We start from the raw sequence: 26,261 nt of genomic DNA, 5'->3' as shown, positions 1-26,261 counted from the left end.
GTTCTCCTTGCCTACTCAGTAGATGCGATTCAGACTAGTTATATACACAGATTTCCCGTGATAGAGAGGAAGATGGATGTCTTGCGAGCCCATGCGATTTCAGAGGACATGCAATTTGATGCTAAAACTATGCTTATTGTTAATGCGATTACGAATTAAGATACGAGGTGATCAGGGGATGAAGAAGTCGACGATGCAGCATTAAGGGGAAAGCAGAAGCCTGACCGCGTGAGCGTTGAACAGCGTCTTGGGCTCGGCCACGCATTAGATGGCTGCAGTATCCCTGGCAAATCTGCTCCGCACATATACGAGGTTGCCGTATTGACTAAACCCGTTGCGCCGGAGTTTTTATCTCCTAAAAGCCGTATTATGCTAAGAAACTCTGTGAGAATGCTGCGTACAACACAACGTTGCCTCTCTGCAGGGCGTCGGAAACTGTCATATTCTTTTGCGTGCTCCCCTCCAAGTCCGCATCGGATGACCCCTTTGCTGACTCTTTTCCAGATACGGGGGTGTACGGAGTTGCCGACACTCGTATTGCGAGCCAGAATAAGCCAGGTTTAAGTTGGAGATTTTAATCCATTTCGATTTTGGACGCTGAAGCAGGTGTGCCGTTGAGATGCTACTGGGCCGTCAACAAGACATGTGATGAATGCATCTTCCCTACTGTCAACTGGGTCAACAGTCAACAGCAGGCTAAAATTTCAGCAGCATGCTGGCTAATGAAACTGATTACGAGTCTAGATAATGATTCCACCAAGTTTGAATCAAAGCCACAGTTGTCTGTTCAGGCGAGAAACTCGAATATTGGACAAAAAAACACATCTGACAGACAGGCTTGACGAGATTTCTGGAATTCTTCTTTCTTATTTGGTAAAATAGCCCGCCTAACATGATTCTACAATTATGAAGTTTGGGGATAAGATCTTGCAAAGTCCGAGCACTGATGTTTTCCTTGGAAGCTCCAAACTATCACTATTATCGTCCAGCCGTAAGGCATTCCGATAACTGTAATCAGCCATGGTGGACTATCTTATCGATACTGCTCAATCGAACCAAAGGGCAAGACATCCAAGCTACCTCTGCTATACTATCATACATGACTGTTCTTTCTCTGTTCGTTTGTACTTGTATGTACCTGGGTAGATAACGATAGATGTACCTGGTCCTAGTACCATATGCGGTGACCAATTTTCCGACGCTGTAAGCAAGCGCATCAGACATTTATTTTTATGTCAACTCGTAAATAATTGAACAGATGGATAGGTAAATATTAGTTAGACTTTATTGTCAATGATATATGTTACAATGAATATGCAGATAAATGCCAATACGTTCAAGCTGAACAGCTGATTGAACCACGTGATGCTGTGACATCTGCTCAATCGGCTCAATATCGGCCAAGGATTATCGCCCGCTATCGTCAATAGTGACTCCCATCGTTAGCCAGTGCTCAACTGTCCGTCATTTGTTCTTCTAGCGAATCTTTGAAGCGTTTGGTCTTGATGCGTCAATGAACCGTTTTCTACGTTATTCTGCTTTCAACACATCTAGAGCCGCCGTCAAATCTGTCATGCTTAGTACCAATACTTCGGGAGCCGCAGCAGCTCAGCGTCCTACATCAGACCTCCAGTTCAAGTTTAGTGTCCATCCCGACGCTGCTCCGTTCAAAGTCTCCCAGCAGGCGTATCTTGCAGCTCATCCAGACCCGAGATACACTTACATCGCGACTGGGTCGCTTGTATTTGACGTGAGCAATCGATCATGTCCTCGCTTGCTTCTGCTTCAGCGCGCTGCCCATGACAGCATGCCCAACAAATGGGAGGTCCCTGGAGGCGGCTGTGACGACGACGACGAGAGCATCTTGCATGCTGCAGCGCGCGAGCTATGGGAGGAAGCCGGCCTTAAGGCTGTTCATCTGGGGGCTCCTGTTGGAAACCCTTACTTCATCACAAGTAGATCTGGGAAGAAAGTATGCAAATTTGTGTTCCCGGTGCAGGCCGAGACCAACAGTGAAGGCCGCATGGATGTGACTTTGGACCCACGGGAGCATCAAAACTTCATATGGGCTAGCGAAGAAGAAGTCAAGGCAAAGAGGATAAAGGACATAGAGCTGGAGTTTACGACTAAGGACCTGGAGTGTATAGTGCTCGCAGCATTTAGTCAATTCAAGACGGGATGAGAGTCCAGTAGACTTGTACGTGGTGAATGAATGAGTGTAGCCCGTCTAATTGGCATACTAAACATATATGTACAGTTGCCAGAGCCCATTTAGACAATCTCAAACTCCTTTTCGGAGCATTCTCCTCGTTTCATCATGTCCAGTGCCTCTCCTTTCATCAAGCCATGGGCATAACATTCTCCAACAAGCAGATACTGCTTTCCAACTGGCCGTAGACAGAATGGCAACTTTCCACCAAATAAGACGCATACAACATCGCCCTTCTCCATCACCGCCGGCCCAAGAACATAATATCCAGTTTTTGTTCGCGCAAAGATGCGGTTCTTCGAGGCTCCATTAGCTGAACGGCTCCACTCCTCCTTCTTGTGCTTGCACTTGGCCTCATCTGCGAGTGTCCGTATCTCCAATGAGATGGTACTTGAGTCTCCAAGTGCTCCAACGAGGTACATCGCTGCCTGTTCAAGCCACCTAGAGGCTGGGATCTCGTTGTATGGGATTCCCTCTCGTCCAGCAATCTGCACGCAGCCATTGCTAAGAGTTTGCATGAATGCAAAGAAAGCTCTCTCTTGGCCGTTGCGGTACTTATCATCTAGATTGAAGCTCTTCTTTTGGCAAATCTCATTCCAGAGGATCTCTATCATGTGACTTTTGCCGTGGAAATCTTTGTTCTTCAGCGGCGGGGAGCACGCTTCAATCGTGTCGACATACACGCCGTGGATGCGAAGTAGGGCGAAGTCGTCATCAATCTCGATCTTTGACAATGCAGAACCATGAGCTCGATGCGGATTGATAGGCTCTGAAAGAATAAAACCCTGATAAGTTCTCCAATCTGGCACCCAGGACGGCAGTCCTCTGTCATTGGGGAATGCAGGGCCATCACGAGATGGTAGACTCCCGACAAGGTGCTGCACGGCTGCCAATGTTATCAGCGCCGAGTCCCCTTTGCTTCCCCTCAGCGATCGCTTAGCCAAGTCAGTGTAGACCTGCTCCACAGACGTCGAATAATTGGGGGTAATTGACGCAAGCTCAGAGTTGAAGAAGTCGGCTGAAGTGAGAGAATAATGGCCGAGAAAAGCAAAGATGCGGTCTCTGTCATTGGTGAAGTTTAAGCTGCGTGCTCGATGGAGCTCATATATAAAGTTGAATCGGTTTGCGTGATGACTAGTTGCGTCCGGCTCAATGAATCTCTGGAACAAGAACTTGATGTCGGAAGTGTTGATGTTTAGCTCTTTACGAAGATGGTGATAGTCTGTGAGTGATTCGCAAACGCTATGCAGTATCTTCCAGTCAATCTCTGCATCGCCCCAGAACATTGTAGCAGGTGCAGCGGTTCCAATCTCTTGCACGATCCAACCACGTTTAAACTACACTTACGTCAGTGTCCATTCGGTCTCTTTTGGTAGGTTAGAAGCCTCTCAGTTTATGCTTACCCATTTACGGTTGGTCAGACTTTGCAACGCCTTTTTGTTGTTCTTTACTTCCTGTTCCAGGTCATCTGCGAGCTGGGCATGAGAACCACCACCGGCGTTTTGGAGTGTTTGTTGTAGATTGTGTATCAAAGAGAACGCTGAAATGGCTTCTCCATTGCCGTCGAGCCCAAGCCAGACCAAGACGTGGGACGCATCTTTGTAAATCCTGTTCATAAACTGCACCTGCTGGCTTCTTTCATCCAAGTCCTCTTGATTGATGCAGATTTGGTCGGCCCAGATACGGCGCCCTCGATCTGGAAGGCGGATGCGCCTCAGCGCCGCCAAGATATTCCCCCCTTCTGTCAGTTCTAGAACTCTCTCGTCATCATCATCAGTAGTGATCACAATCTCATATTTGCAATTCAGCGGACCATCTTCCTTCCAGACATATGATATCGCCTCGTAGCTTCCTATCTCATCAATCTGAATGGCTTCCAGTGTTCCTCTCAAGGGCTCAGATGGCTTCCCGGGAGCCAGAGTAAATATTCTAATAGACACATTGTCCTGGAACGGTTGGTATTGGTAGCCCAATTTTTTTGCGGAGACGTTGGCGATGCACGGCTGGGGAATGAAAACACTTGATGCGTCAGAGAATCTGTCTAGATCTCCCATGGTGGATATTTACAGTAGAACGTGGTTAGAGGACCAAACTTAGCGCCTATTGTGGAAACTCGACAACTTTTATTGCAGGGCTCTGATCTTTATAGACCCCGCTCTTCTCAGAGACGAGAGCTTTGAAGTGTTGAGTGTATCTTGTGTTGACAAATGGTTAGAGTCAGCATGATAGTAAGGCTGGCTTTCAGCTGGATGCCTTGTCGCCCTTGGCGTTTGCGAGAAACAAACAGAAAAATGAGGCGAGCCGGAAACTTTTTCCTTTCATTGGTGGTTTAGCAACAATGGTGGTTGACCTTTGACAAAATAACTCATACAGCGCCAATCCTGGCAGAAGCCGCCTTCAGCTGGATGCAGTACGACCCTTGGTAAGACAGCTATTCTAGGCTACAGTACAGTTTACCATCGTCAGATGGCACATTATTGCCTCAGCTTTCAGCCACAGGGGAACCCTTCGGTTCACTAATGCGTACAACCACCAATGACCTCAATAAGCGACCCTTCCCTCTCAAATGCAGCTTGCATATGCAGGCAGTATAGAGAATTTTGCAAACAAATTGCAAAGCAAGAGGGTCAGCAGCTGTAGCAAGAAAATAACAATTTAGCCGACCTTATAGCGATAGAATCAGGCAGAACTGCATCAAAGACGATGAGTCACAGCCCGAGCTTTACCTTTACACATCGCACCAATGGCCAAGTGCAAGATTTCTGAGTTTAATAGGCCTATTTCACAACATCTTTGCATCTTTGCATCTTCAGTCAAAATTCCAAACGAATAATGTCGCAAATCAGCCCCCCACAAGAATCCTCTGCGTCGCCGCCCAAGTTTATTTTCGACATTGATGACTCCCTTGGCGAATGGAACGTACCGGTTCAGCAATGGCTTGATACACACAAAGTGCAGCTTGAGCAGCGACAGATCAAGCTAGATAGGATAGCGACGGGCTGTGTCGTGGTTAACCCCGAAGGCAAAGTCCTCCTCATCCAGCGCGCCAGCCATGATTCCATGCCAAACAGATGGGAGATACCCGGCGGCGCTGCTGATGACAGCGATCCCACCATTCTGCACGGCGCTGCACGGGAACTGTGGGAGGAAACGAGGCTTGTCGCAAAGCGTTTTGTCCGGCCCGTTCCAGAGGGACCGGAGGAAAGGGATCTGCGAGTGTTCCCAAATAGCACGAAAACCCTATGGCTTTGCAGGTTTTCATTCGAAGTGGAGGTCGAAAGTGCCAGTCAAGTTACGTTGGATGCGAATGAGCACCAGGATTTTGTTTGGGCTTCGGAAGATGAAGTCAGGGCGCAGAAAATCGGTGACCGCGATATTCCTATTACGCACGAGTCTGCGAGGTCTGTTATTTTAGAATCTTTCAGGCTGCGGAATGTGAACTAGCTCGGTGACTACTGACGGTGTCTCAGTGGGCGAGCGAAGCTGATTACGATATCGAAATATACACAAGTTCAATAATTGCTGGCACACGAAGCTACCTTCATTAACTACAATCAGCTTATTTTGTCATAAAAGATGAGCTTGATTGATCAGAGATCGGTTACTATATATCTCTTTTTTTCTATATATAAAGAATGATAGATCAAATGAGGCATTGTTCACATGGATACACCTGCTACTGGCAGTCGACTATATGCAAATACATGCGTGTAAGCAACCAATGTGAGTGGGTATCAAACGATATTTACCACTTGTGACACACTCGTTCAGGATAGTAAGATAATCCGTGGATAAGAAAAAAAAAATTAGATTGGATTTACATGAGATCTGGTTGGTGCAAGACAGCGCCCGTATCTCACGCATTTCAGTTGTCGTAGGGTAAGCAAAATAACACGATCGGGTGTTATGCGAGGGGATAAACTAATTTTTTCCCGCGAACCTTGCCCTTTCGGAGGTCATCAATCCCTTCAACCAATGCTTCTAAGCCGCCTGTCCGTAGCTCTCTTGGATGCGGCTTCAGCTTGCCCTGTGCGATAAGCTGCTCCGATAAAGCAAAGAAAACCTCGGCAAACTCACGATCCTGAGGCCTGGCTGGTCGTCCATAGGCTCCATCCAAACGTACGGGCAGCCCTGAGAGTGTGCGGCCAATGACCCAATCTGCACGAACTGTTCGACGAGTGTATTGTATATGTGTGGCCAACGGCTCAAGCCCAACGTAGCGACCACCCGCAGAACCGATGGCATCGTAACACATTTTCATGGTTCCTGCTTCAGTAACGCAGTCCAAGGCGTATTGAAGGCTATCGTCAGTGTAGTTGCGGATTTCTATCGCACAATTTGGAGAGTTGTAGTCAAAGATGGCAGTGGCGCCTAGATATAGAAGGAGATCCTTGTGTTGAGGAGAGCAGGTAGTTACCACAGTGAGGCCAGAACTGAAACTTTCGGTCAATGCCCTTGAGCTTGATATAATCTTTTGGCGTATTGGGGGATTTCACTTACGCCTTGGCCAATTGAATGGCAATGGTGCCAGTTGCAGTCGCTCCTCCTGCTATCAACACATATACTGGCTTCTTCTGCTTCTTGGCTGTAACCTTGCCATCGTCGTCCACGACAGGAGGCGGTAAAGCAAGGGTTTGGTATAGAGCTAATGTTGCTGTTCCAATTCCGACACCATATGTAGCCGCTTCATCATATGACATCCAATCCGGTATCTTCCAAGCGCCATGGGCGTATGTGACGGCGTAGTCAGTGAAGGCGCCCATCCTCATATCATCTGCGTTGAAGCCAATGGCTAGCCCAAGCACTCTATCGCCCTTTTTTAATCGCGTCACCCCTTCCCCAACCTCAATCACTTCTCCTGCAAAATCGTGTCCACCAACTGCGCCTGGCACCACAGAAAAATCCACCATCTTCCAGTCTGTCGGATTCAGGGCAATAGCTCCAACTTTGCAGACGACCTGATCGGGTCCTGCCTCTGGGACTGGAACTCCGTGAACCAATTCATATTGGCCAACGTCTTTGCCCACCAAGGTGCTTCGAACTGTCATGATTCTAAACAGCGTGCAAGTTGCAGCTTTGCACACTTTCTCGTATGCTCATCACTAGAGTCTTATCCATATCGTCTATATCACATCTTAGACCCGGTTCTGGAACACTTGAATATTCAGTGGATACTCCGTGCCTTGATAGGAGAGGCAGCTAGGCAGCTCCCATGAGTATTACTGGATACAGTCAGCAACCTGCCGACATCTAAGCCCGCAATAATCGGCCGGCCGGTCGGCGGGGCCATTCCCAACTCCACAGTAAGCATATTGCACCGACCGTCAGTATCTGAGCATGAAACAGGAACTTGCCTGGAATGGCAGCGATGGCCGGAGAGGTGCATAAGTCCTGTCGCGAGAGCCGGCATAGCAATGAATTGGTAGCCGGATAAAAACGCCCGACGGTATGTAAGATCTTCCTAACAAAGGTAGTAGACTATTCCAAAAATAATCTGCATTCGTCGAGTAGCTAGTGATGAATACTCAAGACTGTAGCCTCATCCTCTTCTTCGTGACAGTTTAGTAGACACAGTTGGTGTTCCTTAGCCCGTCTTATGAAACAATTTGCCATTATTCATTGGGAATACCAACAATACGTTCCACAAGACATCTAAAATGGCAAAGTCCGAGTTTACCACTGAACCCATTGCCATTGTGGGCAGCAGCTGTCGTTTTCCCGGCAGTTCAAGCTCTCCATCGAAGCTATGGGAGCTGTTAAAGAACCCTAAGGATATTCTCAAGGTGATACCAGAGAGTCGTTTCAATCCAGAAGGATTCTACAACGACAATGGAGAATACCACGGCGTAAGAACCATCACTTGCATTGTTCTGAAAAGTTGAAAGAAAGACTGACAGGTGTTTTTGAACATTTAGAGCACGAATGTGAGACATTCGTATCTCCTCGACGAAGATTTCCGCGAATTTGACCACAACTTCTTCAACATCCATCCAAAAGAAGCAGAGTCCATGGATCCCCAGCAGCGCATGCTACTGGAGATTGTTTTCGAGTGTATAGAGGCGGCAGGATACTCGATCCAAGAGATGAAGGGGTCTCAGACGGCCATTTTCGTCGGACAGATGACTCAGGACTACTCAGATTTGTTACTGCGAGACGTAGACAGTGCACCACAGTATGCAGCGACCGGCATCTCTAGAGCCATTCTGTCTAATCGAGTGTCGTACTTTTTCGACTGGAAAGGACCGTCATCCACGATAGACACGGCATGTTCGTCAAGTTTGGTAGCGTTGCATCATGCCGTGCAAACACTCAGAAGCGGAGAGTCATCACTGGCGGTGGCAGCTGGTGTGAATTTGATTCTCGGCCCTGATCCATATATCCTCGAATCCAAGGTACGTTTATCGAGACGATTAAAGCAGTCTTTGGGTACTAACACGGTCAATCTTACAGCTTCACATGTTATCTCCGACAGGCAGATCACGCATGTGGGACGCTGGAGCTGATGGCTACGCGCGAGGTGAAGGCTTTGCATCAGTGCTTCTCAAGACTCTGAGCCAAGCAATTGCAGACGGCGATCACATTGAATGCATAATTCGAGAAACGGGCGTCAACCAGGATGGGCGCACATCTGGTATCACCATGCCTAGCTCTACATCGCAGACAGCATTGATTCGGTCCACCTATGCCAGGGCCGGATTAGATTGGCGGAAAAAGGAGGACCGCTGTCAGTATTTTGAGGCTCACGGCACAGGAACTAACGCTGGAGATCGTAAGTAATCTTTACCCCTAGATGTTTATAAACGTGGCAATTAACATCATTTCCAGCCATCGAAGCTAGGGCGGTCAGAGACGCATTCTTCCCAGAGAACGACGAAGACGAGGATCATACTACGAGCATTGAAGCCGATGAGCCTCTCTATGTTGGATCAATAAAGACGGTCATCGGTCATTTGGAAGGGACTGCTGGTTTGGCCGGATTATTGAAAGCGTCTCTGGCTATCCAAAACGGAATAATCCCTCCCAACATGCACTTTAACAAACTCAATCCCAAAATCTCGCCATTTTACACTAACCTCCACGTACCGACAAAAGCCAGAGCATGGCCTACATTGCCTCCTGGAACTCCAAGGCGCGCAAGTGTCAACAGCTTTGGATTTGGAGGAACCAATGCGCACGTCATCCTCGAGAGCTGGGCTCCTGAGGATATTCACCAGGAGAACGCTCTACAAGTTCCTTGTGGCCCTCTTATTTTATCCGCCAACACAGAGAAGGCTCTGTTGGCCAGAGCCCGCCATATTTCTGAAGCTTTAAAGGCTGGCAAGATAGTAAATCTATCCAATCTAGCCTGGACGATGCAATGTCGCCGCACACAATTTCCATACAAGATGTATGTTTCTTCGTCTACTGCCGAGGGGCTCATTGAGAAATTAGATGACGTTGAATCAAAGTCAAACTCAATTGCTACAAAAGGGATCCATGTAACGGAAGATCTCCCAGCGCGGATATTGGGCGTCTTTACAGGCCAGGGAGCGCAATGGCCTTCGATGGGACGCCGCCTTTATGAGAAGTCGAGCACCTTCAAACGCACAATTGACCGGCTTGAAGAGTCCCTGAAGAATCTACCCGACGCGCCATCCTGGTCGCTCGTATCGGAGCTAATGGCACCTCCTGAAAAGTCTAGGATACACGAAGCAGCCATCTCACAACCTTTATGCACCGCCCTTCAAGTTGCACTTGTCGATCTTCTCTATGCTTCGGGCATCACGTTCAGCGCTGTTGTCGGCCACTCGTCTGGAGAGATTGGCGCTGCTTATACTGCTGGTTATATAAAGGCTGCAGATGCGATCCGGATCGCGTACTACCGTGGTGTTCACGCTCACTTGGCTGGTGGACCAAACGGTCAGAAAGGCAAGATGATGGCGGTTGGCATGGGACTGGAGCAAGCGCGTGCATTCTGCTCACAAGATAAACTTGCAGGCAGAATTCATGTAGCAGCCAGCAATTCTCGATCCAGCGTCACTCTTTCTGGTGATGCAGATGCCGTGGATGAAGCCAAGGAGCTACTTGATAGCCAGCAATCGTTTGCAAGACTTCTCAAGGTTGACAAAGCCTACCATTCGCATCATATGCAGCCATGCGCAGGGCAATATCTTGAATCCCTGCAGAAGCTAAATATTCAGATTAACACTGACAAGCTGAAGTGCAAGTGGTACTCCAGTGTTTATGGTTCAAACGGCCGCTCGATTGACAATACGGATGCCTTCAAGGACATCTACTGGGTAGATAATATGGTCAAACCAGTGCTTTTTTCGCAAGCTATTGACAGAGCTGTTACCGAAGAGCATTGTCACGATATTGCATTGGAAGTAGGGCCACATTTCGCCCTCAAGGCACCTGCATCAGAAAGCTTGAAGAATCTCACTGGTTTGGATATACCATATTCTGGTGTCCTAAGCCGAGGGCAGGATGACATGGAGGCCTTTTCAGACGCTCTTGGTTTTATCTGGTCTAAATTCCAATCTCCTTCTCCCGTCGTGGATTTCGCTGGATTTAGAAAGGCATGCTTTGGAGACGATGTTGGTCGAGCCATGACTCTTAAAGGCCTCCCACCCTATCCTTGGGATCATGCTAGTAAGCTGTGGAAGGAATCTCGAAAGTCGCGAATCTATCGTTCTCGTAAAAACCCGATTCACGAACTGCTCGGTTATCCCACGTCCCACGGAAATAATCGTGAGGTCACTTGGCGCAATGTGATGAGAATTCAAGAGATGGAATGGCTGCGAGGACACATCTTCCAGAACCAAGTCCTCTTCCCAGCTGCTGGGTACGTGTCTATGGCTTATGAAGCCTCTATACGCCTTGCAGCTGAACACGAAGAGGTGCGGCTTGTCGAACTTGAGGATCTAGTCATTCACCGCGCTATTACTCTGGAGGATGACGCGGCTGGCACAGAAGTGACTTTTACGATCCGAGTCATAGATCGAACCTCGGATAATATCACAGCTGAATATTCGTGTTACAGCTGCAAAGTGGATGGAGAAGTCACTGAACACTCTGAGAGTACAAATTTCACTGGACGTGCAATCGTCCGTCTTGGAAAGCCCGCGGTAGATGCTTTGCCGCCCAGGATTGCACCGAAGCTACCAATGAAGCCTGTTGGCGTAGATCGTCTTTACAAGTACATGGAGCAAGTAGGCCTTCGTTATACGGGAGACTTTACAATTGAAGCTGTCGAAAGACGATTGAATGTGTCGACGGTAACACTTAAGCGTCTTGATAACGATAGGCTCCGTCTACATCCTGCGACTCTTGACGCCGCCTTTCACGGAATATTCACTGCCTTGGCATTCCCTGGAGATGGCCAGCTATGGACCCCATATCTTCCAACCAACGTACGCCGTGTTCGCATCAATCCTGCTGCCTTGGAAGCCTCTGCATTCGCAGATGCATCTTCCGAGCTGCTAGCGGACTGCTACCTCAGAGACGCCAACTCAAAGAAGATCCAGGGCGACGTTGATATCACTTCGACTGCCATAGGACACCCACAGATCCAGCTGCATGCTCTCACGTGTTCTTCCTTCACCAAGGCTACTCCACAGAATGATCGTAAGCTTTTTGCAAAGACTGTCTGGAAGAGAGACATTGCTAGTGGCATTGATCCTGAGAAGATTGAGTACCTGACGGAGGAAGAGGTCGAGTATGGCGATACTTGTGAGCGTCTTGCCTACTTTTACCATAGGCGACTCCGTGATGCGATCAAGCCAGAGGATATCCCCAAGATGGACGAGCATTTCCAGATCCAATTTGACTGGATCGTGAACTATCTTCTTCCCAAGATTGAAGCTGGACAACACCCACGTATCAAAAAGGAATGGGTTACTGATACGGCGGAAGATGCAGCAGCTTGGAGGGCAAAATATCCAGGAATGGTAGAACTGCAGATGATATCAGCTCTCGGAGAAGTCCAGCCATCGATTCTACGAGGCGAGCTGCCAGCCCTGCAGGTCATGATGCAAGACGATATGCTTACGCGGCTTTACGCTGAAGCTGTTCCGTTCCGACAAACTTACAGTCATCTTGTCACAGTCACAAGTCAACTAGCTCACCGTTACCCGCGCTTGAAAGTTCTGGAGATTGGTGCCGGTACTGGTGGTGCCAGTGTCCATATGCTGAAGGAACTTGTGGGCCGTTGCCATTCATATACCTATACAGATATCTCTGCTGGTTTCTTTGAAGCTGCGCAGGAGCGATTCCGGGAGTACTCATCCATGATGGAATGGGCGGTGCTGGATATTGAGCGTGATCCTCTGGGACAGGGCTTTGAAGAACATTCTTTTGATGTCATCATGTCTTCAAACGCTCTGCACGCGACAAAGTCGCTGAAAAAGACGTTAGCTAATTGCCGGACTCTATTGAAGGCAGGCGGTTACCTGATTCTCAATGAAGTTACCAACGACGCTGTGCTGCCGCAGTTCATCTCTTCTCATCTACCTGGATGGTGGCTTGGACGTGATGATGGGCGTATCTACTGTCCTACAACTGATGAAGAAAGGTGGAACAAAGATCTACTCGCCACTGGATTCTCTGGAGTGGATGCGGCATACAGAGATTATCACGATCCCAAAAGATATCTTGCGTCGCTTATTGTCAGCCAGGCGGTCGATGAACGTATTAACGTCTTGCGTGATCCCACTGCTTGGACGAGCGCGATACCTCCTGTCGAGGATTTGATCATCATAGGTGGACAATCACCCCAAGTTGAGACGATTGTACAGACAGCAAAAGACCTCCTCCAACCCATTGCTTCCAACGTTACCCTCATCAACAAACTCGAAGATGTCAGAGAAGTCCCAGATGGAGCTACTGTGTTGGTCCTCTCTGAGCTGGATGTTCCAACTTTCCAAGACATCACACCCGAGAGATTCAGTGGAGTCCAGTCAGTGTTTAAAGACTCCAAATTTGTTCTTTGGGCCACAAAGGGATGTCGCGCCGAGAATCCGCTGAGCAACATGGTTGTTGGCCTTGGCAGAGCCGCCATGCACGAACTGCCCAACCTGCGACTCCAATTCCTGGATGTTGACACAATAAACCCAGAACCTCGATTGTTCGCAGAAACTCTTCTGCGTACAATTTGCATCAACTCCGGCAATTTTGAGGATGTGTTGTGGGCTGACGAGTGGGAGCTTGCTGTGGAGAAGAGTGGTCTCTATATCCCAAGAATTGTTGCCAGCAACGAAATGAACGACAGACTCAACTCTGTTCGGAGAGATATTACGAGTCCATTATCTCTAGCTGAGAACCGCGTCGAGTTTGTGGCCGCCGAAGGGTCTTATTCTTTCCAAAGAGTGCAAAGCTCAATAAATGCTGTTATTTCATCCGAGCTTGCACAAATAAAGGTCCACGCTTCATCTCTGCTACCCATCAGGGCTAGAAATAGCAAGGCCCTGTATCTTTGCCTAGGAACAATTGTCGAATCAGGCCGAAAAGTCGCATTATTCTCTCCTTCGGTTGCGTCAACTCTGAATGCGCCGGTAACGGATTTATTGCCTCTCCCTCAGGACTTTGATCTCGCAACTGAATCTCAAGTGCTCCTTGGAACTCTTACTGCCGAGAGCATTATCTCTGGCATTAGATGGCGCATTTGGGTCCATGATGCCGATGTTTTGCTAGCTAAGCTTATTGCAAACGTGGCCGCCGCTCAAGGAATTGACGTATTCTTTAGCACATCTTCGGAAGAAGACAGCAATTTTGACCCCGCTCAAGTTTTCATTCACTCCTATGCCAACGAAAGAGATATTCTATCTCTCCTTCCTGAGAATATTGAAGCTTTTGTGAACCTAGGGCAAGAAAACAGTGTCCTAACACACATCGTTGAGGGTTTTGAGAGCCCCAACGCAATGAGAAGTGTGCGTGAAGATGATGCCATATTGTTCAATTACGACCGGGGTGACTTGCTCAAGATTGCAAGGCACCATGCTTCGACTCGAGTGCCAAAATTCCACATAGAAAATGCCTCCATCTCTGTAGCCGAGATCAAGAAGCTGGCTGGCCAAGCTTCATTGACAACCATACTGAACTGGAATGATGCCGAGTTGGTGGAGTCCAAGATCAGCCCTCTTAGACCGTCCGACCTTTTTGCGGCAAACAAGACATATCTTCTCGTTGGCTTGGCTTCTCAGCTGGGCATGTCAATCTGCGATTGGATGGTCAAGCATGGCGCACGGAATTTGGTAGTCACCAGCCGAAGCCCAGGTAGAGTTGATACGGCGGTGCTTGAAGATCTGAGACGCCGAGGGGCCAATGTCAAGGTTCTTCCCCTGGACATTACCGACAAAGAAGGTCTGTTGAGACTACACAAAGAAGTCTCTGAGGCAATGCCACCTATCGCCGGCGTGGCAAACGCTGCAATGGTGTTGAACGATAAGCTTTTTACCAACATGTCTTTGGAAGACTTTGAGGTAGCATTGAGGCCCAAAGTCAAGGGAACACAAAACCTGGATGAGCTGTTCCACTCCACTCCTTTGGACTTCTTTATCTGCTTCTCATCTCTAACCTGCGTAATGGGCAATCCGGGACAATCCAATTATGCTGCAGCAAACATGTACATGCACTCTCTCGTGCGCCAACGAAAGCAGAGGGGCGTTGCAGCGTCAATCATTGATATTGCCTTCCTCCTTGGTGTGGGTTTTGTCGACCGCAATCTAGAACAGTACGAAGACCACCTGAAGAAATTTGGATATATGAGAATATCTGAACCAGAGTTTCACGGTGTCTTTGCTGAAGCCATTGCTGCTGGACAGCCCACTTCCAAGGAGGATCCAGAGATTATCATCGGTATTGGAGAAGAACCCAATGCGCCGTGGTATAGCAATCCTCGATTTGCAACTTATGTGCGTCACGAGAGCAATGAAGAAGACTCAGATAATCAACAGGCGCAATCATCGCAGAGTGTCAAGGGCAGATTAGCCGCAGCTAAGAATAGCGAGGATGCCCTAGCCATCTTGCAGGGTGCCTGTGCAGAGAAGCTCGCCATGATTCTCCAAGTCCACGCCGACGTTATTGATCATTCTACTCCCCTGTTGGTACTGGGTATTGATTCACTGGTATCTGTCGAGATTAGATCCTGGTTTTTGAAGGAGGTGAATGTCGACATGCCGGTTTTGAAGATCTTGAGCGGTGCTTCTCTCGCAGAGATATGCCAAGACGCTCTGGTGCTGCTTCCACCGACGCTGATTTCCTCGGCTGAAACGAGTGCACCGACAACTGATGCAGCTCCAGCAGTTAATAATGACTTGTTGAGTTCAGCGAATATGCAGAAGCTCAAGGTCCCGTCTTCAGCGCCCACTGAAGTATCTACCTTGAAGATGGAAGACAATGCCAGTGCTTTAATGTCCAGAGCTTCCACGGGAGCATCTTCAGTCTCGGAGGTGACATCTTTAGAGGAGCCTTCATACGAACGAGTTAGCGAGATGACTCCGGGCCAGAGCCGCCTGTACTTCCTGAACGTCTACTTGGAGGATAAGGCCACGTACAACGTCACGATGTCTGGTAAATTACAAGGCCCGTTCGAGATGAATAGGTTCAAGAAAGCCATCGGCACTATTACGCGGAAGCACGAAGGTCTTCGAAGCAGCTTCTTCTTAAATGATGCAACTGGCAAGGCTATGCAAGGAGTCGGCAAAGAAGCGCGCATTGCTATAGAGCACAAGAATATCCAAGACAATGCGGAAATACAGGCTGCTCTTGATACTATGAAGACCACAGAGTTCAACTTGGAGACTGGAGTATGGATGAAGATCCAAGTACTTTCTTCGTCTCGCACTCAGCATCACATTATTTTCACCTTCCACCATATTGCCCTCGATGGGGTCAGCTGGGCCATTTTCCTCAGCGAGCTGAACAAGGCATACGCGGGCGGCGATTTTTCATCCCCCGTTCAGCAAGCAATTGACCTTGCCAATAAGCAGCAACAAAAGACGGCGCCTGAAAAGGTTCAGAAAGAGCTGCAATTTTGGAAAGATGTCTACGGCACTCTGCCTGAACCTCTGCCTCTATTCCCTATCTCTCGAGTCCAGTGTCGACAGGTGCTAAAGTCTTACGATACCGAAACGCTTGATGTGATGCTCTCCAAATCGCTGGTTAGCCAGATCAAACAAGCCAGCGGAGAGATGCATGTGACGCCCTTTCACTTCTATCTTTCATCTATCGCTGCATTTGTATCAAGGTGTCTTGGTGTGAATGACTTCTCCATCGGAATTCTTGATGCAAATCGCGCGACCGCAGAGGACATGACAACTATTGGCTATTTCACCAACATCCTACCTCTGAGATTCAAGACGACTGACGACGAAAGCTTTAGCACGTTGGCTAAGCGAACTAGAGATACCACCTTGGCTGCCCTGTCCAACTCTAATGCCGATTTTGACACGATTCTAGACGTCCTCAAAGTCCCGCGATCTGGTGACCAGAATCCCCTGTTCCAGATCGCTGTTAACTACCGACTGGGAGGATCCAGAACTATGCCGCTGGGTAATTGCGAAATTGAGTGGACGTCGACAACAGATGCCCGTAATCCTTATGACCTCATCATAGACATTTCAGAAATTTCAGAGGGGACTATAATCTCGTTCACTACCCAACGCTACCTCTATAGCGCTGAGGATACTAACAAACTCTTGACATGGTATACTCATACTGTGGAAGGATTTGCCAATGACACCTCTAGGGCAGCATTGGACTGTCTTCTTGCGACTCCCGCTGAAATCGAGAACGCCATCTCTCTTGGCCGTGGTGAAAGTCTCGAGATAGACTGGAAATCCCCCACGCTTGCGCACAGAGTTCAAGAGATTGCGTCACAATATCCGGATTCCATTGCAGTCAAGGACGGCTACGGCCAGCAACTTACTTATGCTCAAATGATGCAGCGCGTTGGCCAGATTGCCAGTCAGCTTTCTGATCTCCCTGCAGGGTCTTATGTTGGGATTCTCTTGCATCCAGCTGCCGACTCAATCTGTGCTCTGATGGCCATCTTAACCCTGGGTCTGGTATATGTACCACTCGATCTGAGAAATCCAGAAGGTCGTCTCGCTGCCATTGTGGCTGACTGCAAACCGAGTGCCATAATCTACCAAGAAGAAACTCAGACTACAGCGGAAAATCTCGCATCTACTGTTGAACAAAGCAAAGCCAAGCTAGTGTGCATCTCAAAACTACCACAGGACGTCCAATCTACTGTTCAATGCGTCGCCGAACCTAATGCTCCTGGATTCGCCATTTATACTAGTGGCTCAACTGGAACCCCCAAAGGAGTTTTGCTCACCCACCATGCTCTATTGAACCAGATTTGGGCCATTTCAAAAGTCTATCGTCTCGGCAAGGAAGTCGTTCTTCAGCAGAGTTCATCTGGCTTTGACCTCCACTTGGAGCAAATATTTAGTGCTTTGGCAAACGGTGGCACGGTTGTGGTCGCTTCAAAAGAAGCTCGGGGAGACGCCATAGAGATTGCGAATCTTATATTCTCAGAGGGTGTAACTTATACCGTTTTTGTCCCTTCAGAGTACCTATACTTGCTTCATTATGGATCTGATGTACTCAAGAAGTGCACATCTTGGAAGTTTGCATTTTCTGGAGGTGAAAAGATTACACCTCAGCTCCGCCACGGTTTCAAGAGGTTAGGTCTCTCAGACTTACTCCTCATTAATCTCTACGGTCCTGCTGAAGCGAGTCTTTCGTGTACGAGATATACGGTCCCGTATGCTACGGATGATTCTGAAACTGCTAGCCCAGCTGGCATTGTACAGCCAAACTATACTGTGGTTGTAGTTGATGAGCGTGGAAACCCGCTTCCCGTCGGCTTCCCGGGAGAAATCTGCATCGGAGGCGCTGGAGTTGCCTCTGGATACGTCAACCGACCTGAAGAGACTGTAACCAAATTCATCGCCAACACCATTTCACCCAGGCAAGAGATTGCTGCTCGAGGATGGGACAAGCTCTACCGTACCGGAGACAAGGGTCGCATGCTTGAAAGCGGTCTTCTGGACTTTATGGGCCGATTAGAGGGTGACACACAAGTCAAGATTCGTGGAATGCGCATTGAGCTGGAAGAAATCGGAAACATCATTATTGAGTCTGCTGGATCGGCTATCGTGGATGCTGCCGTATCTCTTCGCAATTCGGATATGCTCTCAGCCTTTGTCGTCTTCTCGGATGAGTTCACCGAAGACAAGAATGTGTTCCTCAGCCAGCTTAGGGCCAAGCTACCTCTACCAGCGTATATGTGTCCAACACACATCATTGCAATTGATCAGATTCCAAGAAATGCTAGTGGTAAAAAGGATCGGTCCAAGATTAACAGTCTACCACTTCCATCTGTCGAAAGTGGCGATGGACACAATGAGGGCCTCACCGACCTGGAAGCACAGGTGATTTCTGTGTGGCAGGATGTTCTTCCCACAGCAATCGAACCCATTCAACTGTCTGCCGATTCCGACTTTTTCTTCATGGGTGGTAATTCTCTCCTCCTGCTGAAGTTACGTTCTGAGCTTAAGATGGCTTTTGGATGTGACTTGACATTGCCTGAGTTGTTCCAAGTGAGCACGGTTCGTGATATGGCTTTGAAGATCCAGACATATGGATCGGAGAACGAACCGCAAGGCCAAACTATAGATTGGACCAAGGAACTGCGCTCTCTCTGCGATGGCTTGGTGCCGCGATCAGACCTATCTTCAACTAAATCATCAGCAACGAAGTCAGGCCTTTCGGTCATCTTGACTGGAGCGACTGGCTTTTTAGGACGACATATACTCCAACATCTTGTCAATGATGAGAGAGTCGGGGAAATACATTGTGTGGCGATACGACCAGCAGCCAATGGGGAGCTGAGACACGTCGATATATCCAGTCCCAAAATCATCGAGTATGCTGGTGACCTTGGAGACCGCAACCTCGGCTTGTCATCTTCACAGTTGAAGGATCTGGTTGCTCGAGCCGATGTTATAGTCCATAACGGTGCAGACGTATCTTTCATGAAGACATACCGCTCGTTACGTCGACCAAATGTCTTATCTACTCGGTATCTAGCCGAGATGGCACTGGCAAGATCAATTCCATTTCACTTTGTGTCAACCGCTTCCGTGGCAAATTTCTATGTCGGCAAGCATCTACCAGAAACATCAATCCAGGGCCTCGATAACCTACCCAAAGATGGCAGAAATGGATACGCAGCATCAAAATGGATGAGCGAGGCGCTTCTGGAATCACTCGCAGACGATCACGGAGTACGCAGCTGGATCCATCGACCAACGAGCATTATTGGGGCTGATGCACCAGAAATGGACATTGTAGCATCATTGTACAACTACTCCAAGCTTCTCAAAGCGGTGCCACGATTCCCCAGGGCTATCAGCGGCACATTTGACTTTGTTTCCGTGCAATCTGTAGCGAACAGCATTGCTGATGCAGCGATCGCTTCCGTGAGCGCAGATGGAAAAGGCAGTACACAGCGTGTATCATCATATCAGCATCATTGCAGTGATGAAAAGGTGCCTCTGCAGGATTTTGCAAAATACATGGAAAAGATCGAGGGTGGCGTGTTTGAAGAGCTGGAGTCGAAGGTTTGGTTCGAAAAGGCACGCGAGGCTGGACTAAATAGGCTCGTGTGCGAATATTTGGAGAGCACTGTCGGCGCTGGTGAGCTTTTGTCGCTGCCGACACTTTTGAAGGGGGAAAATTAGAAGATGTTTTTATTCTGTGGAATATGTTGAAGGGTAGGATATATGTTTTTCTTGTGTTCTGATATATAGTTCATTTGTTCATAGAGTGCTTTGGAGAGTATGGAGTTCAATTGGTACCACCTTATTTCGCCCACCTGTACTACACTTCCAGAAGTACAAGAACACATAAAAGTCTCAGTTACTATCTTTAATGGGGATTGATGATTTACGAAATTAATAACCTATAATGAAGTTACTTATTCATTAACTTAACCACTCTGCTAACATAAACCTGAAACCTAAAGGTTCATCCTTTGGGAACAATTAACTTGATAGCACATATAGGATTCAGTTCACTTTTCTTCTTCAATTAGTCCTCCTCTCCGTTGTTTACCCATTGAATATATATCTTAGGTTAAATTATACTAGTTTAACTTCCTCTAATTATGAACACCTAAGTATTAAAACCGACAGTAAAGTAAAGGTTCAGTGCAATAATCATATATCTAAAGCCATTGTTAGCGAGGTAATTAGAGAATACTGAAGGAGCAATCAGTAACCGGACTAACAGCGCAACAAGGATAACACCGCCAAGATAGAAGGCACGCCTCCCCAGTACAATAAACCCAGCAGCCCATATACTCAGAACTAAGCTCGTTAGATACGCAATTGGGATATTGAATAGTAGGTTATAATGAGATCCCCATCCGACGATTACAGCGAGTGGAAGAGTGACGCTGAGATTGCCCAAGGCACTGCCAAATGTCAAGTAGACCACTACACTAATATCCTTTGCTCGGCGCGCAAGTCCCATGGCTTTGAAGTAATTAGAAGAATTGAAGACGAGAGGGATGACAATCAGGCTAAGAAAGTTCTCGCCGATCGATGGTACCAGTGCCCCAACACTAGACACGAAGAAACGCGATACAAAAATAGTTGCGACAAGGCTAGAAACAGCAATGATGGAGTAGAGAATAAGTGTTTGCGTCGAAACTCGGACTCTTTTCAGAATATGTTCGTCCTCTTCTGCCGAGATGAACAACTCGCGGTGGCTGACACGCCGAAAAAATACCCAACTCAGATAAAGGATGAGAAGGAAGATGGCTCCGCTGTGGGAGACAAATCGCACTGCGCGCTGGTCATCTCCACCGTCAGCCTGAATCTTCTGTGATATGACAGAGGGAAAGATCAGTGGTGCAATAGCGATGAACACCATCTTCACCAAATCGGCGGCTGGCGGCTGGATGTCTTGCTCAGCCATTACCAGGCCACCAGCTAGGATACTAGCTCCCGTGCCCTACCGCAAGCATTAGAACAGGCTGCGCTGACCCAATTGGCGGTTCGAATGACGTACGATGAGAATGCTGGAGAGTACACTACCGATGATGAAGTCTAGAGCTAAGGCCATCTCGTTTTTCAGCACGGCAACAATACATATCTACGTGCGTATACTTCTGTTAGTACGACAACTACGGAAAGAATAACGGGTCATCAGACATCCTAACCGCGGTAGAAACGACATTCGATATTGCTTCAGCGCAAAGCTGTTCTCGCAGGCCACTCAGAGGCAGACACAGCTGTTCGATCGACGAGGCTGACACGGACTCAAGCCCGGCTAATGCTAGGATTCCAAGAGAAAAGGTCGACTTTTGGCTCCATTTCTGGGCTCCAGAGGCGAGGGCAAGAGGAACGAAGATGAGAAGTAGATGGAAAATGTCGCCAATAACCCATTCCCAGAATTGGCGTAATATACGCTCCCGCTTAGTCCTTCGGCCTGCCTTTCGACCACGCGGAGTAAGCTTGACTTGGATGACATGCAGCACCGAGGCGGGCCACCGGAGCCACCGTTCATCTCGCTGGTGGAGCGGAATCGAGCTGTTGAGATTCTGGCCAGTGATTTGGCGGACTTCGTTCCCTTGTTGGTCGGTATCCATGTCAACAAGCGTAATATCGATTTCAAAGTATATTGTGGTGAAGCGAACGAGAGCCAGAAGTGTTCGGATGGGACGCTTCAGCTTCGTGCCATGAGAAATCGTACGGCGAAAACGTGCAAAGTGCTCATCCGGCTACGCAGGAGCAGGGACACGGTATATACGCCGCATCGCTTGTGAGCCACAGCATTCAGCTGAGGGGAGTTGTAGGATTAATTCGTTCATTGTTACCTGCAGCCTGATTCAGCTGCTTCCCCGCTTTGGAGCCTGACTCGATGATGCTCCCTACATAGCAGATATCTACATCACGTGAGGTTTCCGTACGTGTGACAAGAGTCTACCAGGTTACCAAACGTGCAACTGTCAGCTTTCTCGTGACAGACTTCCTGGTTATCAAAGCTGGCCTGTACTAATGGGATAACAGCACTCCGCCGAAGGAGAATAGGGCGGCATACAAGGACCAACTTGAGAGCCCCCACCTAACATGGAGCCTCTCACAGCGCTCGGCTCTGTGGCCAATATTCTTCAACTGCTGTCATTTTGCCACGAGACCCTCTCTTTGGCCAGGGATATATCTGCCTCTCCAGACGCGGCCCCAACCAAAGTTGTAGCGCTGGAGGGATTGGTAGCGCACATTAGGGAAAGCACCAAGCGCGTTAGGGAAACAATCTTGTTTGATGGAAGTACTGAAGACAAGCACCTTCGCAGGGTGGCCCAGGACTGCGACAAGGTGGCTGATAAGCTGCTTATCCAAATCAGGGCCTTGAGATTAGAGAAATCTCAGGCAGGCCTTCGCCGAGGTGTGAATGCCGTGAAAATTGCGGTTAAGTTTAGTTGGAATAAGAAAGAAATCTATGAGCTAAAGGCGCAGCTACTCGAGCTTGAGAGCAGGCTAGAAAGTTGGTGGACTGACCGGGAACAACAGTAAGCTGGAATAAGCGACTGACTTTACATATCTAACTTGGTACAGGAAACAGTACTCTATACTCAACCAGGCGATTGGAGATATGGCCCAGAGAATGGATGCTCTCGAATGCCGCTCGGTCGCTCAACAACTAGAGCGCCTGCATGCTAATTTACTCGGTGAAATCGCACAACTCAGAACGACGACAAAGATCTGCATACAAGGCGTTGAGAAGCAGAGCAATTCAAAAAGCAACACTTTGACGAAACAGCTCGATCAAGCCATGCCTGACAAAGCCATGCCTGACAAAGCCATGACCGACAAAGCCATGCTTGATAAAGCCATGCCCGACAAAGCCATAAACGACGAAGACATGCTCGACAAATACATGGCAAGACATGCTAGCGAACTACAGGCAACGTTAAAGTGCATGGCAGACTTCACAAGCGGACTCAAACGAGCTGAGAGACAGTTAGCCATTCTCTACTCTCTGAAATTCCCCTCAATCAAACGACGGCAGGCGGAGATTGAGGTCGCACATGACGATACCGTGCGGTGGATCTACAGCAAGAGTGCGACCAGCTTCCTTGAGTGGTTAGAGACGAGAAACGGCATCTACTGGATAAGCGGACAGGTAAGAAAACAACGCTTGATTTGCTCTCTCCCGGTAGCTGACTCGCCGCGTGTTCCCAGGCTGGCAGTGGGAAGTCAACGGTGATGAAATTTATTGGATCCCACCAGGAAACGTTATCCGCACTCCAGAAATGGGCCGGTGACGACTCACTAGTAACGGCGAGTCACTTCTTCTGGCACGCTGGAACAACTATGCAGAAATCCCAGCAAGGTCTACTGCAAAGTCTGCTGTTCAGCATTTTCCGTTCAATGCCGCGACTTATCGACGCCATCCTTCCAAATCGCTCTGCGGCCGACGTGTGGGACATTGACGAGCTAAAGACTACGTTCAGAGCCCTTAGCGAACACCCAATTTTCGGTACCAAGTTTTGCTTCTTCATCGACGGGCTGGACGAGTACGGCGGTTCCGAAGAAGGCATCATTGAGGTAGTGAAGGATCTGGCCAGGTCGACGCACATCAAAGTTTGCGTCTCCAGTCGGCCATGGTCGGCATTCCTCCACGAGTGGAACTCATCTCCCGACTCGCTCAAGGTCGAAACCCTCACCCAGGGCGACATGGCAAAATACATCAAAGAGAAGTTGGCCGATAATCCCAAGTTTCTGGCGGTAGCTTCCGAGGACCCTCGATGCTACGACTTGGTCAAGGAGATCTCCCGACGAGGCAGCGGCGTGTGGCTATGGGTTTTCCTGGTGGTGCGTGATCTGCTGCGAGACATGCGCGACAGAGAGCCGTACGAACAGCTTCTCGCTCGTCTGAACTCGTACCCAGCAGACTTGAACGACTATTTCGATGATATAATGTCGCGGATCGATCCTCTTCACCGAGAGCAATCAGCCATCATCTTCCTCCTCGTTTACCACGCAGCGAGCCCGCTTTCAGTTCTGACCTTGACCGTGCTAGACAAGTGGAGTGACTTGAGCTTCCCTGTCAATCTCGAATCCCGCCCGATGTCAGTTGGCGAGATCGCAGACATCTACCAGCAGTGGCTTCCGAGACTCCAGAACCGCTGCCGTGACCTGCTCAAGATCACGTACGACGACACTGACACACCTGTGCACAGATACCGGATCGACTTCCTCCACCGCACCGTGCGGGATTTCTTGCGCGAGCAGCACCAGGACAATCTGCACAGCAAAGCGCCCAGGGGCTTCGACTCAGTCGTGTTCCTCAGCAAACTGCAACTCTTCTACATGAAGAACATGGACGCGAGTAACTTTCGCGCAAGTCTAAACCCGCTAATCGCCACCGTTGACGAGCTGCTGCTCTATGCATGGGTAATCGACCAGTATGACGACGCAGCCTACACGGCCGCTCGACAGCTCGAGCTCCTCAACAACTTGGATGAGACCATGTCCACCTTCGCAGCAGCCACGGAGCGGCGGCACTGGACCAATGCGCGAGACGAGCCTCGCGACGAAGATGACGCCGACGACGCGCAGCCATGGTCCGAGGGCGGCGAGGCATCCTTCCTCGCGCTGGCGATCCAGGCCCGTCTGCACAAGTACGTGGCACACGCACTAGCGCGGGACACGGCGCTGCTTACGCGGAAAGCTGGTCGGCCTTTGCTAGACTACGCTCTGCGTCCGCTGCGTGTCACACCCATCACGCTTCCATATAACATGCATTTTGATGTGCCGTGGATCGATGTGCGGGTCGTCGCAACGCTGCTTGACTACGGCGCGGACCCGAATCGGCGCATCCGCTTTTACGATGGCCAGAGCCCGTGGCACCTTTTCCTTCACTCGTGCCGCCGCAACTGGGATGCCTGGTCGCCTGCCGCGCGGGAGTCGGTCCTGTCTGCCATGCGGCTACTGCTCCGTCGCGGCGCGGATATCGACGAGAAGTTGCCTCCACTTGCTCCGCTGAGGGGCCCGAATACGGCACAGGTGGCTGCGAGCATGCCGCTATATGGCGAGCGGGTCGTCATTGAGCGCACTTCGGAGCCCTGGGTTTCGCTCGCCGATTTTCTCAAGACTCTCTTTCCTAGTCGTACTGTCAGTGATGAACTGTTGGGAATCATAGCGGAGCGCGAGGCCGCGAGAAAACGATCTGGTTTCTTTGATAAATTCTTGTGCTGTTTTCGTTGAGGTTGGCTCGAGGTAGGTATTTGCCTCAGTTATGGGGGCCTGCGCCGTGAGGCGCTCCGCGATGCATAATTGCGTTGTATGGCATGAGTAATTTCGCAAGGACGGGTTGCAGAATTCACCGAGGTTGCAGAATCTAGGTACTCAGGTTGCAGTGTGAAGTGAGACTAAGCGACAGCTCCTGGTTGGCTCGTTTGTAGATAAGAAAGTGTACTTGAGATTGTATTACACCTACAGCGCAATATCTTGTATCTGTCCCCCACCACAATCCATCCAGCCAATCCACCAACAAGCCGGCCAAACTCCCTCCAGTATAGCCGCGTGCGGTCGCGACGTCAGACGTCTGGAGCGATATAGTATTCGACAACATCTGGTACAGCGCTGGTTTGTTCATGCAGCGATATTGCTGGATTGTATGCGCTGATTGATAGACCTCTGGAAGACTTGGATGTCGGTGGCTGCCTGAGGCTGCGAAAAAAACCTGCTGGTGCCTGAGGCTGCAGAAAAAGATACGGAAGAGTACCACACAAATAGACGCTGGAGCTTCAAGTGAGAAAGGTATATCCCATAGTAAATCCCATAGAAGATACATCTACTCTGCAACCTTCGCAACATCTGCAAGCCAGGCATATAAGATAATGGAAGGCCTGGGTCAAATTCCAACTAAGTACCTGCATATACCAATTCCTCCTGATACGTTCCATATAATACGGATGACACCCCACCGTTACATGCCCTCGATTGACTAGTACGGACTGTTTACCAAAAGACTGTAGCATTCAAAACAT

The 26,261-nt window shown here is 49.0% G+C and overlaps 7 protein-coding genes across 7 annotated transcripts; 4 read left to right on the top strand and 3 right to left on the bottom strand.

Annotated features, from left to right (window-relative positions):
• Positions 1 to 1,421: 1,421 nt before the first annotated feature.
• Positions 1,422 to 2,462, top strand: V8C40DRAFT_259227 (NUDIX hydrolase). The gene has a single exon (XM_083218919.1). It carries the CDS (start codon positions 1,514 to 1,516, stop codon positions 2,180 to 2,182), a length of 669 nt encoding a protein of 222 aa, XP_083067183.1. The 5' UTR covers positions 1,422 to 1,513; the 3' UTR covers positions 2,183 to 2,462.
• On the bottom strand, positions 2,227 to 4,704 carry V8C40DRAFT_153436 (HET domain-containing protein). The gene is made up of 2 exons (XM_083211340.1): positions 3,613 to 4,704; positions 2,227 to 3,546 (listed from the first exon to the last, which is right to left on the bottom strand). Exons 1-2 carry the CDS (start codon positions 4,261 to 4,263, stop codon positions 2,272 to 2,274), a joined length of 1,926 nt encoding a protein of 641 aa, XP_083067182.1. The 5' UTR covers positions 4,264 to 4,704; the 3' UTR covers positions 2,227 to 2,271.
• On the top strand, positions 4,361 to 5,776 carry V8C40DRAFT_153427 (NUDIX hydrolase). Its single transcript, XM_083211339.1, has one exon. The coding sequence runs from the start codon at positions 5,042 to 5,044 to the stop codon at positions 5,651 to 5,653; it is 612 nt and encodes a 203-aa protein (XP_083067181.1). The 5' UTR covers positions 4,361 to 5,041; the 3' UTR covers positions 5,654 to 5,776.
• A 328-nt stretch (positions 5,777 to 6,104) lies between these two features.
• On the bottom strand, positions 6,105 to 7,392 carry V8C40DRAFT_284809 (chaperonin 10-like protein). The gene is made up of 2 exons (XM_083222230.1): positions 6,710 to 7,392; positions 6,105 to 6,642 (listed from the first exon to the last, which is right to left on the bottom strand). Exons 1-2 carry the CDS (start codon positions 7,255 to 7,257, stop codon positions 6,114 to 6,116), a joined length of 1,077 nt encoding a protein of 358 aa, XP_083067180.1. The 5' UTR covers positions 7,258 to 7,392; the 3' UTR covers positions 6,105 to 6,113.
• A 474-nt stretch (positions 7,393 to 7,866) lies between these two features.
• V8C40DRAFT_278646 (polyketide synthase) lies at positions 7,867 to 19,941 on the top strand (the record flags this gene model as incomplete). Its single annotated transcript, XM_083221091.1, has 27 exons — positions 7,867 to 8,055; positions 8,125 to 8,601; positions 8,660 to 8,978; positions 9,035 to 10,939; positions 10,976 to 11,287; positions 11,321 to 11,459; positions 11,496 to 11,608; positions 11,639 to 11,721; positions 11,758 to 11,815; positions 11,849 to 12,067; positions 12,104 to 12,492; positions 12,526 to 12,549; positions 12,586 to 12,718; positions 12,758 to 13,192; positions 13,697 to 13,854; positions 13,885 to 14,138; positions 14,178 to 14,478; positions 14,518 to 14,648; positions 14,679 to 14,810; positions 14,847 to 14,889; positions 14,920 to 14,979; positions 15,010 to 15,291; positions 15,325 to 16,326; positions 16,357 to 16,647; positions 16,678 to 16,738; positions 16,772 to 17,248; positions 17,285 to 19,941. The coding sequence occupies 27 exons, from the start codon at positions 7,867 to 7,869 to the stop codon at positions 19,939 to 19,941; spliced, it is 10,644 nt and encodes a 3,547-aa protein (XP_083067179.1).
• A 314-nt stretch (positions 19,942 to 20,255) lies between these two features.
• V8C40DRAFT_259219 (uncharacterized protein) lies at positions 20,256 to 22,082 on the bottom strand. Its single transcript, XM_083218918.1, has 4 exons — positions 21,426 to 22,082; positions 21,275 to 21,358; positions 20,490 to 21,217; positions 20,256 to 20,426 (listed from the first exon to the last, which is right to left on the bottom strand). Exons 1-4 carry the CDS (start codon positions 21,852 to 21,854, stop codon positions 20,375 to 20,377), a joined length of 1,293 nt encoding a protein of 430 aa, XP_083067178.1. The 5' UTR covers positions 21,855 to 22,082; the 3' UTR covers positions 20,256 to 20,374.
• Positions 22,083 to 22,211: 129 nt separating this feature from the next.
• On the top strand, positions 22,212 to 26,098 carry V8C40DRAFT_259214 (uncharacterized protein). The gene is made up of 3 exons (XM_083218917.1): positions 22,212 to 22,775; positions 22,822 to 23,389; positions 23,449 to 26,098. The coding sequence occupies exons 1-3, from the start codon at positions 22,336 to 22,338 to the stop codon at positions 25,474 to 25,476; spliced, it is 3,036 nt and encodes a 1,011-aa protein (XP_083067177.1). The 5' UTR covers positions 22,212 to 22,335; the 3' UTR covers positions 25,477 to 26,098.
• Positions 26,099 to 26,261: the final 163 nt, after the last annotated feature.

Source organism: Trichoderma camerunense (genome assembly GCF_050948025.1).
Source record: "Trichoderma camerunense strain CBS 138272 chromosome Unknown V8C40scaffold_33, whole genome shotgun sequence".
NCBI lineage: Eukaryota > Fungi > Ascomycota > Sordariomycetes > Hypocreales > Hypocreaceae > Trichoderma > Trichoderma camerunense.
Note: the sequence above shows the minus strand (reverse complement) of the source record. Positions and strands in the feature narration are given on the sequence as shown.

What these genes read in the sequence shown, in the direction of transcription:
- V8C40DRAFT_284809 (XM_083222230.1), bottom strand. Translation starts at nt 7,257, where the DNA reads ATGACAGTTCGAAGCACCTTGGTGGGCAAAGACGTTGGCCAATATGAA. An exon ending in GCCATTCAATTGGCCAAGGC is followed by an intron (nt 6,643 to 6,709) that starts GTAAGTGAAATC and finishes CGAAAGTTTCAG; the next exon opens with TTCTGGCCTCACTGTGGTAA.
- V8C40DRAFT_259214 (XM_083218917.1), top strand. Translation starts at nt 22,336, where the DNA reads ATGGAGCCTCTCACAGCGCTCGGCTCTGTGGCCAATATTCTTCAACTG. An exon ending in TGGACTGACCGGGAACAACA is followed by an intron (nt 22,776 to 22,821) that starts GTAAGCTGGAAT and finishes AACTTGGTACAG; the next exon opens with GAAACAGTACTCTATACTCA. An exon ending in TCTACTGGATAAGCGGACAG is followed by an intron (nt 23,390 to 23,448) that starts GTAAGAAAACAA and finishes GCGTGTTCCCAG; the next exon opens with GCTGGCAGTGGGAAGTCAAC.
- V8C40DRAFT_153436 (XM_083211340.1), bottom strand. Translation starts at nt 4,263, where the DNA reads ATGGGAGATCTAGACAGATTCTCTGACGCATCAAGTGTTTTCATTCCC. An exon ending in GTCTGACCAACCGTAAATGG is followed by an intron (nt 3,547 to 3,612) that starts GTAAGCATAAAC and finishes ACGTAAGTGTAG; the next exon opens with TTTAAACGTGGTTGGATCGT.
- V8C40DRAFT_259219 (XM_083218918.1), bottom strand. Translation starts at nt 21,854, where the DNA reads ATGGATACCGACCAACAAGGGAACGAAGTCCGCCAAATCACTGGCCAG. An exon ending in CGAATGTCGTTTCTACCGCG is followed by an intron (nt 21,359 to 21,425) that starts GTTAGGATGTCT and finishes ATACGCACGTAG; the next exon opens with ATATGTATTGTTGCCGTGCT. An exon ending in TACTCTCCAGCATTCTCATC is followed by an intron (nt 21,218 to 21,274) that starts GTACGTCATTCG and finishes TGCTTGCGGTAG; the next exon opens with GGCACGGGAGCTAGTATCCT.
- V8C40DRAFT_153427 (XM_083211339.1), top strand. Translation starts at nt 5,042, where the DNA reads ATGTCGCAAATCAGCCCCCCACAAGAATCCTCTGCGTCGCCGCCCAAG.
- V8C40DRAFT_259227 (XM_083218919.1), top strand. Translation starts at nt 1,514, where the DNA reads ATGAACCGTTTTCTACGTTATTCTGCTTTCAACACATCTAGAGCCGCC.